A 12,115-nucleotide genomic window follows, 5' to 3' on the forward strand; every position below is an offset into this window, starting at 1 on the left:
GAGACACTCTGCCCTGCTCTCCCGGGACCGGCTGTGCGAGGACTCGGGGTGCTGCCCCTCAGCCCTCCCTGCCCCGGGCTGGGGAGCTCTGGCCAGCTGGGGCATGTTCCATGGAAGGGAGGCAAGGGGCAGGCCAGATGTGGAGTGCGCTGGGTTTGGCTCGGGCGCTGTGCTTGTCACCGGCCCGGCGGAGTGTGGGAGGAGTAGACATGATTGGAAAGGAAAGGGCGGTGGATGAGGATGGAGCACAGTGGAGCTTTAAATCCAAGTCTTCCCCTTCCTCAATCACCAGCTCCTAGTTTCTCCTGGGATTTTCTCACTCTCTTCACTTCTCTTTTGTTTCAGATGGGAGCAGGTGGTGGATCTGACATACTCCCTGCGCCTCGGAGCAAAACCCAGGCCCATGGAGCAGGATGAGGCTGCGGTAGAGAAGCTTCGGTAGGCACTGTTTCTCAGCTTTTGCTGTGGATGGGGACAATCCACTGTCTCTCCCTGGCTGCTCAGACAGCTCTCTCCTGCAGAGAGGAGAGGGAGGAAGACAGGTAGCTCTGTGTAGCACAGGCTTGTCCTAGATAAACCTGCAAAAAGCAGGAAACAGGGCAAGACAAGGCAAGCAGAATGTGAACCTACCTTTTTTCTGAGTCATTAGCCTGGCTGCCTCTAGCTCTCTAGACCTCTTAATCCCTTTTCCCTGGTAGGTTTGTGCCTCCAACATGGACTTATGAATGTGATGAAGACCTGGTGCATTTCCTGTATGATCACATTGGGAAGGAGGATGAGAACTTGGGCAGTGTTAAGCAGTATGTGGACAGCATCGATGTGTCATCCTACACGGTGAGTTAAAGGGATAAGGTTGGATTAGCCCTGCTGTGCCATGGGGCTGGGAAGCATGGATAGTGGTTACTGTGCTGCTCTGGGCTGTGTCTGAACATGTGGGAGAGAAGCCCTGAGGAGCATCACACAGCATATTGTGTAATGTGGCCCCCTGGAGTGGTTTGCGAAGCCAATGCTATTTTTAGCAGCTAAGCTGATTTTTGGGAGGGTTTGGTATTCTGTGCTGTGTGCGTGACCCCAGAGCACCTCAGAGGGTCAGCCCCAATGTTCTGTGTGCTCTGTACTCCCAGTGTACTCTCACAGCAAGTTTGATGCCCTCTGGCACCAAGATTCATGACAAAGTAACCACTAAAGGGAGGTTAATACTACATCCATCTGATCTTCCTTTCATCACTGCCCTCTTCCAGGAGGACTTCAATGTGTCATGCCTGACCGACAGCCATGCCGACACGTACTGGGAGAGTGATGGGTCCCAGGGCCAGCACTGGGTGCGGCTCAACATGAAGAAAGGCACCATTGTCAAGTGAGGCATCTCTCCTCTGCTCACTGGCTTGTGACTCACTGGGGCAAGCTCTGCTATCCCTCTCTCTGCCTGGGTCTGTCTTGGCCTAAGTTTGCCCTATGCTCCCTGCCCCTCAGCCCTCACTCTTGCTCTGGGCTTGAAGAGGTCTTAGCATTGTCATAGGCACCTGTGGATCCCAGCACCAGCTGCACGTGCTTGGTAACAGTGTGACCAGGCAATGAGGGGGAAGAGCGATGGGTGTTCAGGTGCAGTTACATTCTCTTCATGTCCTTTTTCCCTCTGCAGGAAGCTGCTGCTGACAGTGGACACCACAGATGAGAACTTCATGCCCAAGCGCGTTGCTGTGTATGGGGGCGAGGGGGACAATCTGAAGAAACTGAATGACGTTGGCATTGATGAGTGAGTGCATGGAGGTGCAGAGGGTAGTGTAGCCCTTGCAGGGACCAGAGGTGCTGAACACTCCAACCCTAAGCAGTCATGCAGCCCCAGCCAGGCTCTCCAAGCTGTGGGTTCACTGCCTGCTATAACAGACAGCACAGTCATCAATGCTCTCCTGATCTGATTGTGGGATACATAGAAATCGTGTCACCTGGCCATGAGCTGGGTCAGACATTGAGCTCTGTTGCAGGCAACTGGGTCTGGGTTTCTGCCACAGGCTCATTTCAAAAGTTGGAAACCCTCTTCTCTTACAAGTGTCTGAATGGATTTTGGCAAAATGGGTGAGGGAACAACCCTACAGCCCTCATCTGCTGTGTTTGCAGGAGCTACATTGGGGATGTGTGCGTGCTTGAGGACATGACAACACACCTGCCTGTCATTGAGATTCGGATTGTGGAGTGTAGAGGTAGGGCTGGCTGTCCTGGGCACATCCATAATGCACCTGTAAGATACTGTACGTTAATGGTTTGTTCTGTGATTTGTACTTCCTGTCCCTGCAGGCTGTTTCAGATGAGATGCCAAAGAACCATGGGAAAGTCCAGGGAGACCTGAAGTTTTGCAAGTTCTTAGCTTTCATTCTGTCTTTCTCTGCCTTCAATTTAATTTTTTTCTTCTGTAAATACCCTGCTTCTTCTTCCCTTCAGATTCTCAGTGCCCAGTGCCAGAGCTGGTGGAGCTGGTAACATTGCTAGTGCTTTTGCTTACTGGAAGGCTTGTTTTCCCATGGCCTTAGCATCCATGGTCTTCCTTGGCAGATGATGGGATTGATGTTCGTCTCCGAGGCATCAAAATCAAATCCTCCCGACAGAGGGACTTGGGGCTCAGTGCTGACATGTTCCAGCTGCCCAATTTAGTGCGCTACCCTCGCCTGGAAGGGACAGACCCTGACCTGCTGTACCGACGGGCCGTGCTCATTCAGAGGTACTGTATGGAGGAGCATAGACAGGTGGGGTGGCATTGCCTGCAGGGATTGGTGCCATCTCCAGCATGCATATAGCTGGAAACTGTAAAGCTGTGTAACTTCCCTTGGGCAGGCATCCTGGACACTGGAGAAAATAGCAGAGTCATTTGGGAACAAATTTGGCTGTCTGGGGTGACTGCCCTATGCTTTGAGAGGAGTTTTGCAGCTCAAGTTCACAGTGTAATGTGTGTCACAAGCACAGCATCTCTGTGCAGTGTGGGAGGCAGGTACATGCACAGTCCCTTATAAGGGCTGCAGGGTCTCTGCAGTGCCCAGGGAGTGGGAATTTAATACCAAAGGCTCAGTGACATAAAGAACTATTCTGGGTTTGGTTTGGATCAGTCATTATTTTTCTGCTTGTGTCTGGGGGTGCCTGGTCTGGAATAGACTTGTGCAGATCCTTGTCTCTCCTGTGTTGCGTTACCTTGTTCTTTGGGATTTAGGTTCATCAAGCTCCTGGACAGTGTCCTGCATCACTTGGTGCCAGCCTGGGACCATACTGTTGGCACATTCAGCAAACTCAAGGTGAGCAGTTCCCTCTGTGTCTTGAGGGGCCTCGGTCCAGCAGGGTGATTGGGCTTGGGCTGTGGCAAGGAGGCAGCCAATGCTTGTTGCCTTTAGAGCAGCTCAAGGCAAATACCTGGCTGAGCTCAGTTCATTAACACTGTGAAAGGTGATATTGTTTAGAGGTCAGTTTCCTGCTAAACCTCTGACGTAGAAGCATGTAGCTGTGGGGTAACAAGTAGAATCAAACCAGAACATTTCACCCTCAAAAGGATTTGGATCATAGCAGCACTGGGCATGCAAACTGGACACACATCCTGTCCAAGATCTCAGCCCAGGACATTCTGTTCCTGCACTTCCTGCCAGCAGCTTTGAGCTGGCTGTGTCCAAACAGCAAGGCTTTCATCAGTAACTGATTTCTGGCTTTAATAAGCTTTTGCTTTCCATCTTTCTCATAATGCTGATTTATCCCTCCAGTGGTCTGTTTTCCTTATATCCTCTCCCAGAATACACATGCTAGATGGTACTGGGATAGCCCCATTCTGTGTGTTTCCAGGCCTAGTGTAAGAAAGCACTGTAATTCTTGTGCCAGCTCAACATGGGACCCAAAGCATTTGAGGATTTTTCCTTGCTTAGAGGAGCTGGCTTTGATTACAAGTAGGAGGGGTAGTAAGACCAATGTTCTGGTGAGAGTGATGGTAAAGGAGAGTCTAAGCAACACTGGAGTGAGAGCATCAGATGACAGCTGATGGACTGAGGACTGAGCTTGGTATCTCCCTTAAGCCAGAATGCAGAAACTTTCAGAAGCAGAGGGGTGAGCAAATATTGTCAAGTAGAATGTGTCTGTATGGGGGGAAGGTAGTGGCCCTGGGAAAGGGAGAGACCTGGCGGTGCAGTAGCTTCAGCAGGTTGTAGGTGATGTGTTTTGTACACACCTGTTGGCAGCATATCAAGCAGTTCCTGCTGCTGTCCAAGAGGCGCACAGCTCTCATTACCCAGTGCCTGAAGGACTCGGAGACCAGCAAGCCTAATTTCATGCCGCGGCTCTATATTAACCGCCGCCTGGCCATGGAGCACCGAGACAACCCTGCCCTGGACCCCAGCTGCAAGAATGCTGTCTTCACCCAGGTAATGTCCCTCTTGGAAGGGTCCACACTGCTCTGGGGAGGGTGGGGCATCCCAAAATCAAAATGATCCACACAAATGTGGGTTGAAGAGCTGGAGATAAGTGGAGTCCTCAAAGCCTCTTCACATGACTCGTAGACTCTATAACTACACGTGCTGATGATCCCATATCCAGAAATAACATTGAGGATGTATTTGGGATCTCTGAGTTGACATCTGTGCTCTACCCTGGTTGCTTGCTGCAGCATGTTGTTACTGGAGAGTAACAATCTTGTTGCACTAAAAAGGCAGCAAAGGGTTCTTGTGTGACAACAGTTGTGCAGGTGCATACAGTCCTGTGTTGTGGTTTTACAGCTATGCAGATCCTCCTGTAGTCATTCTGCCCCCACCTCCAAATGATCTAGTGCTCTCTTTGTGCACAAACAGCCCAGACTGCTGTGGGGTTTAATGTGCTTGAGGTGCCTTTGACACCAGAAAGCTCCATGCAGTGGTAGCACTGCAATTTGTGTTCCCTTTCAAAAAACAAAGGGCTTCTAGACAATTTAGTCAGTATTTAATGGTTTTGGGCAAACCAGATTTCTTCCAATTTCCTGCCTTCACCTGGCATCATTTCCCCTGGAGAGGGGATACCAGCCTTGGTCTTCTTTGTTTGTTGCAGGTATATGAAGGCCTGAAACCCTCAGACAAGTTTGAAAAGCCTCTAGATTATAGGTAAGTGGTGTCTGGGGAAGGAGGGCATCATGCAGTGCTGGGAGCTATGTCACAGCAGGGTGTTTGGGAAGCCTGTGTGTGTCCTATGCTCTGGAGAGAGTTTGCTAGGGCAAGAGCCAGCTCAGCCATGGGATCAGGGCCTGTTCCCCAAGGTGTCACCCACCTACTGAGGATGCAGCTGTCTCTGGAGACTGAGATCTGGTCCTGTCCTAAGCACAGACTGCTCCACCCCAGTCCCCTGGTGTTCCTGCTGTGCCTGCTGCCTCCCCAGCACCTATTTGACTTTGAGCAGCACCTAAGGGAACATCTGTTTCTCCGCAGGTGGCCATTGCGTTATGACCAGTGGTGGGAGTGCAAATTCATCGCAGAGGGCATCATCGACCAAGGTAGGGGCTGCGGGAGGCAAGGGCTCCTCTGGAGCATTTGGTGGTGACTGTTGCTATAGGGGATCTTGTTTGCTCCCAGTGTTACTGTCCATGGAAGAGAGAGGGAAGGTAGGTTGCCTTGTCCTGCCACCTCTGGCCATGTCCCAGATAAGGAGTGCTGCTTGCTCTGGGATGGGGACCAGACTTCCATTAGTCACTAACAGCACCTTTCCTAGTGCCAATACTCCTTCTGGCTGTCCTCCACAGGCCATGCAGGGATATTTTTTCTCTCCTCTGGTGCCATAAGGCTCTGACAGGAGCGTTATGCTCAACCTGGGGCCAGGTTGGACCAGAATTCCTCATCTTTGCTCCATAACTCTGAGGGTCAGCACATGGGGAATTCACATCGCTAAAAATTACCTTCTTTTGGGGTTGCAGGTGGCGGTTTTCGGGACAGTCTGGCAGACATGTCAGAGGAGCTGTGTCCCAGCTCAGCAGACACCCCTGTGCCTCTGCCCTTCTTTGTGCGCACGTCCAACCAGGTGCGTGGGTTGGGGTATTTGGGGCAGACCCTTCTGTGCCTGGCAGTGCAGTGCTCTCCCTGTCCCCTTGCATGCCAGGGACATACCTACCTTCATTGGTCCGAGGCTTTTCTTTGTGAAAGGTTGCATAGATTGCTTTGTGGCATCTCATTCTGGGATATGCTGACAAGTGCCTAGACACTGGTCTCTCACTGGGAATATTGCCAAGGAGGATGGGGGAGTTTAGCCCACTTCTGCTGTGATAAGTGCCGAGAGACACTGCAGGAACTGTCTGTGGTGTTTCATGCTGTGCTGAGATCATGACTTGGAGTTTTGCCTCCCACTCCTGTAGGGCAATGGCACTGGAGAAGCCAGGGACATGTATGTCCCCAACCCCTCCTGTAAAGACTTCCCAAAGTACGAATGGATTGGGCAGATCATGGGAGCGGCTCTGAGGGGCAAGGAGTTTCTGGTAAGATTTCAACCCTGTCCCTATGAGGAGGTATGGCACAAAGGGAGTTGTTAGCCCCACTCCTGCAGCCTGTCTGACTGGAGAATGGGAAGGTTCTGTGGTCACACACTGGAACAAAAGGTGTTTGGCAGGGCTTGGGGCCAAGGGGTTTGGAGAACTCACAGCCTGAGTTTTGGGGGATGCTGCTGAGAGCTTGGTAGACAGTGTCTAGTCTCTACTCAGCTATGATGAGCACTGCAGGTGGGCAGGGGGATCAGAGAAGCTCCTTTGTGTCTGCATTGTTGAGCCCTCTCTCCATCTTTGGGTGTATCTCCTTGTCATACAGCAAAATCTCTGTTCTCCTTCAGGTCCTGGCTCTTCCTGGCTTCGTATGGAAACAATTAACAGGGGAGGAAGTTAGCTGGAGCAAAGACTTCCCTGCTGTGGACTCCGTGTTGGTGAGAGGGCTTGGGAAGCTTTGCTTATCCTTGTGGCACTCAGCAAGGCAGTGATTTGTGTCCCTGCCCTCACGTACTTGCTTCCTCTTGTGATATGTTAAAGAAACACACACAACAAAAAAGAACTTTTAGCTATAGGATGCATCAAATACTAACATAGAAATGCAACCATGCTGACTGCTGTTTCAAGCATGCAGTGCCCCAGAGTCTGGTTAAACAGCTCTAGGGCAGCATATCTCATGCTGTGTCACTGTCACTTGTCTGGAAAGGGAGGAGATGGGGACCTGGGCACATCACTGCTCATTGGGCATCTATGTAACAAGCACTTATCTGGGGCCTGGGCAGGTGAAGCTCCTGGAGGTGATGGAAGTCATGGACAAAGATACCTTTGAGTTCAAATTTGGGAATGAGCTGACCTACACAACAGTGCTAAGTGACCAGCGCATGGTGGAGCTGATCCCCAATGGCAGCAACACTGTGGTGCGCTATGAGGACCGCAGGGAGTTCATCCGCCTGGTGCAAAAGGCTCGGCTGGAGGAAAGCAAGGAGCAGGTAACACTATCCATAGCATCAGTGGTCATCAAGTTCTCAGAGCGACCCCCCCAGTCTGTGTGTGGTAAAATGTACCATGGTTAGCATCGCTGTGCTCATTCGTGCAATGGTAGCCAACCCTTTTTGGCGAGATCTTGGAGCCTATGGAGTCATTGAGAAGCAAAGTCCCTTGTAGCAGAATGGGAGATAAGGGGTTTTATTCCCAGCTCTGACACAGGCTTCCTGAATGAACTGGGTTCCATCTCTCTGGGATCACCTTTAGGTTCCTTGGAACGTTTGCTGAGCAATCACCTTTAGGTTCCTTGGAACATTTGCTGAGCAATCACATGGCTTGCATCCAGTTGAGTCCCTAGGCTCAACCACAAGTCAGGGAAATGCACCAGATGTGCTGCTTACCTGTCCTGTCTCCTTTTCAGATCATGGCCATGCAGGCTGGGCTGCTCAAGGTGGTGCCCCAAGCTGTTCTTGACCTGCTTACCTGGCAGGAACTGGAAAAAAAGGTCTGTGGAGATCCTGAAGTCACAGTTGATGCCCTGAAGAAGCTCAGTAAGTGATGGGCTCTGCTGAAAACTCTTTTTCTGGAAATAAGAAAAGCTCAGTCTTTTGTCTGAGCTGGGACAAGGAGAGGTGTGGGAGGCTGGTATTAGCCTTTATTACAGTGAGAACATGGGCCTGTGTACTTCATACCTTTATCCAGGGCCAGGGGTATCCCTTGACTCCAATGCTGGGCCTCAGAGTCTGGGGCATCCCTAGGTTGCCAGTATCTGAGCCCCTGTGGAGCTGAGATGTGGATCTGGATGTGCTTCCTGAGAGGGGCCTGACTGCATGTGTCCCTCACACCTTGGGTTTACGTGCTTACACCCTGCAGGCACCCAGAAGTTTCTTCCTGTACTGGCAAAGGAGGAGCAGCTTGGATCTTTATTAAACTCCTTTTCTATATCCTTTTTGCCAGCCCGGTTTGAGGACTTTGAGCCACTGGACACCCGTGTTCAGTACTTCTGGGAAGCACTCAACAACTTCACCAACGGTGAGAGATTTGCTCTGTCCCTGCATATCTTGGGCCATGACAGCTCCTGCATGATGGCTGGGAACTGGGAGGGTGAAACCACCCTCATTGCTGCCTGGGGAGCACACGGGAGTCATGGAGAGCAAGCAGCTGGGCTGAAGGAACTGTTTGCTAGTGCTGGGCGTACCAGGAAATGGCTGTACTCCATGTCACAGCCCTGTAGGCTACGATCCTTTGCTTTTTCTTTATAGAGGATCGTAGCCGCTTCCTCAGATTTGTCACTGGCAGAAGCCGCCTTCCAGCACGGATCTACATCTATCCAGACAAGATGGGGTGAGTTCATTCTTCAGTAGACTGCAAGGCTGACAGATCCCATACCAAATGGATGTGTGGTCTGATCTCCCCTGCCTCGCTGACCTGCTGGTTCTAACCAGTTTGTCACCTTCTCCCCAAGCTCTGCGACGACAGATGCTTTGCCAGAGTCATCCACCTGTTCAAGCACTCTCTTCTTGCCCAACTATGCCACGTAAGTTTAGGTGCTTCCCTGCATCTGGGGGACTGTGTTTGGGCTCTCTTCTAAACCTCTATGCTGACCCGTAGGGCCCCATTGCTTTACCACACTTAGTCCTTTCCCCTGTCCCACGTGGCTGCTGTGATTCTCTGTGAGCAGCTGGTGAAGCGTATCCTCCATCTCAGAAAGCATCTTGTACTCTCAGCAGACAAATGCAGCAGTGGCAACTCTCCCTTATCTCTACTTTTTTTTCCCCTCCTGCCATCCCTAGAGCCAAGGTATGTGAAGAGAAGTTGCGCTATGCTGCCTATAACTGCGTGGCCATTGACACAGATATGAGTCCATGGGAAGAGTGATGTTGCAGCCAGACCAAGCAGCATGGACAGTTGCTCAAGAAAACTGTGCAGTGGGAAGAGCTCCCTTGTCCATCCAGGATGTGTATATAATAAACAAATAGGTGTGAAGCCTGGCTCCCAGCAGTGGACATGGAGGTTTGGGTCTTCAGCAGGGTGGGAGCTGGCTTGGAGTGTAAATGTGATTGCAACAATGAAACCCTGGGCCAGTCTTCATGTATCAGGAAGTTCTGGGAGACTTTTGTAATGAGTTTCTTCTCCAGGTGTCCCTGTTGTACCTCCACAATGCTCACTTCTTCCAGGCTGCACTCTGTTCCAAACAGAAGTGGGGTAGGGATGCGAAGCTGCATCCCAGGTTACGGCACAGGACAGGGCACTGTGAGCTAATGCTGAGCCACGAGGAGGCTCAGAAATTCTCGGTGTGTGTCCTGACCACAATCCTTGTTGCCTTGTTCCTGCTCTCACCAGAGGTCAGTGGAAATGAGATCATTCCTCTAGGATTAAGGAGAAATGGGGCAAGCTGGGGGAGGGTGCTGCAGAGGTGCCTTTGGCCACCAGGTGTCACGGCAGGACTCTGGGTGCTTCAGAAGGGACTCTCCTGCTTTTACAGCGCACAAAATCCGAGTTCCTGTGACCACCCATGGTTCTTTGCATCCGTTGCACGGCAGTGACTGCTGAGGGAGCTACTCCACCACAGGAGGTGGAAACTGTCTACTTCCCTTTTGCTCCATTACATTCAGTTCTGCATCCATGGTGGCCTGGCAGCTGTTGTCCCAGGCTCTTTGAGCCTTGGTTTTTCCCTAAAGGTCAGTATTACAACTAATCTAGTTCTCATGGAGATGTGCAGGTTAGGGCCAAGCTCTTCTCCCAGACAGCAGGATTTAAGAGCAGTAGCAGGCACTGCAGCACCGGGCTCTGCTCCCCTTGGCTGTGGGAAGGGAGGTGGAGGTTTCAGGTGAATAGGGAAAGCCTTTGCCCCGGGAGAGTGAAGAAGCTGTGGATACCAAGGGTTGGAGCTCCTTGAGCAGATGGACACGCGATGTGTGAGTGAGAAATGGGCAAGGAATCCTTTACAACTTCAAGACCACTGGAAACATTCCTTGATCTTCCCAGCCCTGGGCAGGGCTAGTCATTGCCTAGCACTGTGAGCTACCAGATGTCATTCTATGTTTATACTCCCAGCTCTATCTTCAGCCTGTGTGGTCTGTTGGACCACCACTACTAAAAGCCACAGAGTCACTGGAGCTGTGCTGGAGTTGGGCTGATGCTGTGAGTTAAGATTTATCCCGTCTTAATGTTTCATGCCTTTTTCTCCTCTGTTGAAGGAGTCTGTCATCCAGAAGTCACTTCCAGTTGTAAACGAAGTCCTTCCCTTCACCAGTTTCCTTTGAAACTGCTGTATTCCCAGATCTGCTGAGCGGGGTTGTGCTAAAAGGGGTGTAGGACCAGGAGAGAGCATGTGCTGCCATCTCCTGCATCGTGGTGAGTGGAGGGAGTATAGGGTGAATGGGAAAGCTGTTTCTGGCAGCTCTTGCCTGCAGCAGGGCCTTCCATGCTCATCTGGGTGAGTGAGAAGTCCTGTCTGTTGGAAGAGGTTTTTGTAACTCCTAGAGTCATCTCAGAATTGATCTCTAGCTTTGCAGCTGATTCCAACAATCAGCATGGAAAGGAGCAGAGCCAGTGCAACACCTTCCCGTGCTGGTGGCTGAGTCACGTCCTAGGGTGTCTGTTTTAAATGGGCATGAGCAAGCTAGTGAAAGGACTTTGATCTGCTGGCTTGGCCTCAGTCAGGAGTGTTAGGGAAGGAGCCTGCAGCAGTGAGCTGGGATTTGAAATGAACCTTCTTAGATCTCAAAGCAACTGACATGTGGGGGGAATCGATCCTGCCCTTTGCAGCCTTGCCCACTTGTCTCTGAGGGAGATCAGCAGGAGGTCACATTATTTACTGAGCAGAACTAGAAGCAGCAATAAAAATTGACTTCTCTGGTGCTTTATTGCTGGGCAGGGGATAGTTGGTTCATAAGTGACTCAGGGTGGGATGGGTAAGATGGCCCTAGTCTTTGGTGAAGGGTGATCTGATATCATCTGTGGGAATGGGCAGGTTAGGAGCCAGGTATCTGCTTGGGGTGACCAGCTGTGGGGGAGCAGGAACCTCTGGCTCCCTTGCCCTTGGTGGGAGCAACTGCAGCTGATGGAGGATAACTGAGGTCATTAGGGAGGTGTACCCGAAAGAGTTCAGGTTTGTCACTGAGAGATGAAGCATTTAGACAACTCTATTCCCTCTCATCAGCCATGTACACAGCCCCAGCCTTCTGTGATGAGGGGAGAGTTCCCACGCAGGGTGATGCTGAGAGCAGAGCTTGGCTGAAGTGGTGGGATCCTTCTCTAGAAGCATTGTGGCACCTCCCATCTTTGGAGAAGCTCAAGACTTGTCTTACTGTGCTGGGCAATCTGATCTAACTTCCAGTCTCATTCTTCTGGCTTTAGGTTTAGGCCTGCCCTAACCCAAAGCACTTGATGACTGTGGAGTTACTAACTCTAGCTTTTCACACATTTCTTTACTCTTCCTTCCAGCAAGATCTTTTAGCCTCAGACCTCTTATTTCCTGCCACTGAGTGCTGCCCAGAGGCTTGCTGGAGCTCTGGGGAAAGGATCTATTTGGTGACAGGGATTACTGTTTAAAAAATACTTGTAGTAACAGGACCATGGCCCTAGCAGAAAAGGGTTCAGTCAGGGTGGTCCGTGTTTAACCCCTACAAGCATATTGAGGAAAATATTGTTTTACCATATAAACCATTGGTT

General features: G+C 51.0%; 1 protein-coding gene across 1 annotated transcript; it reads left to right on the plus strand.

The window, feature by feature from the left end:
• Positions 1-345: 345 nt before the first annotated feature.
• On the plus strand, positions 346-9,424 carry HECTD3 (HECT domain containing E3 ubiquitin protein ligase 3; the record flags this gene model as incomplete). The annotated part of the gene is made up of 19 exons (XM_009078612.1): positions 346-438; positions 699-834; positions 1,242-1,357; positions 1,643-1,756; positions 2,119-2,201; positions 2,551-2,716; positions 3,200-3,281; positions 4,206-4,388; positions 5,044-5,096; positions 5,418-5,482; positions 5,900-6,003; positions 6,335-6,454; positions 6,802-6,891; positions 7,237-7,443; positions 7,860-7,989; positions 8,396-8,470; positions 8,701-8,782; positions 8,904-8,975; positions 9,232-9,424. Coding segments are annotated over 19 exons (2,056 nt in total), but the record flags the coding sequence as incomplete, so codon positions are not given.
• Between the last annotated feature and the right edge of the window lie 2,691 nt (positions 9,425-12,115).

This window comes from Acanthisitta chloris, unplaced genomic scaffold, assembly GCF_000695815.1.
Source record: "Acanthisitta chloris isolate BGI_N310 unplaced genomic scaffold, ASM69581v1 scaffold37700, whole genome shotgun sequence".
In the NCBI taxonomy this organism is placed as follows: domain Eukaryota; kingdom Metazoa; phylum Chordata; class Aves; order Passeriformes; family Acanthisittidae; genus Acanthisitta; species Acanthisitta chloris.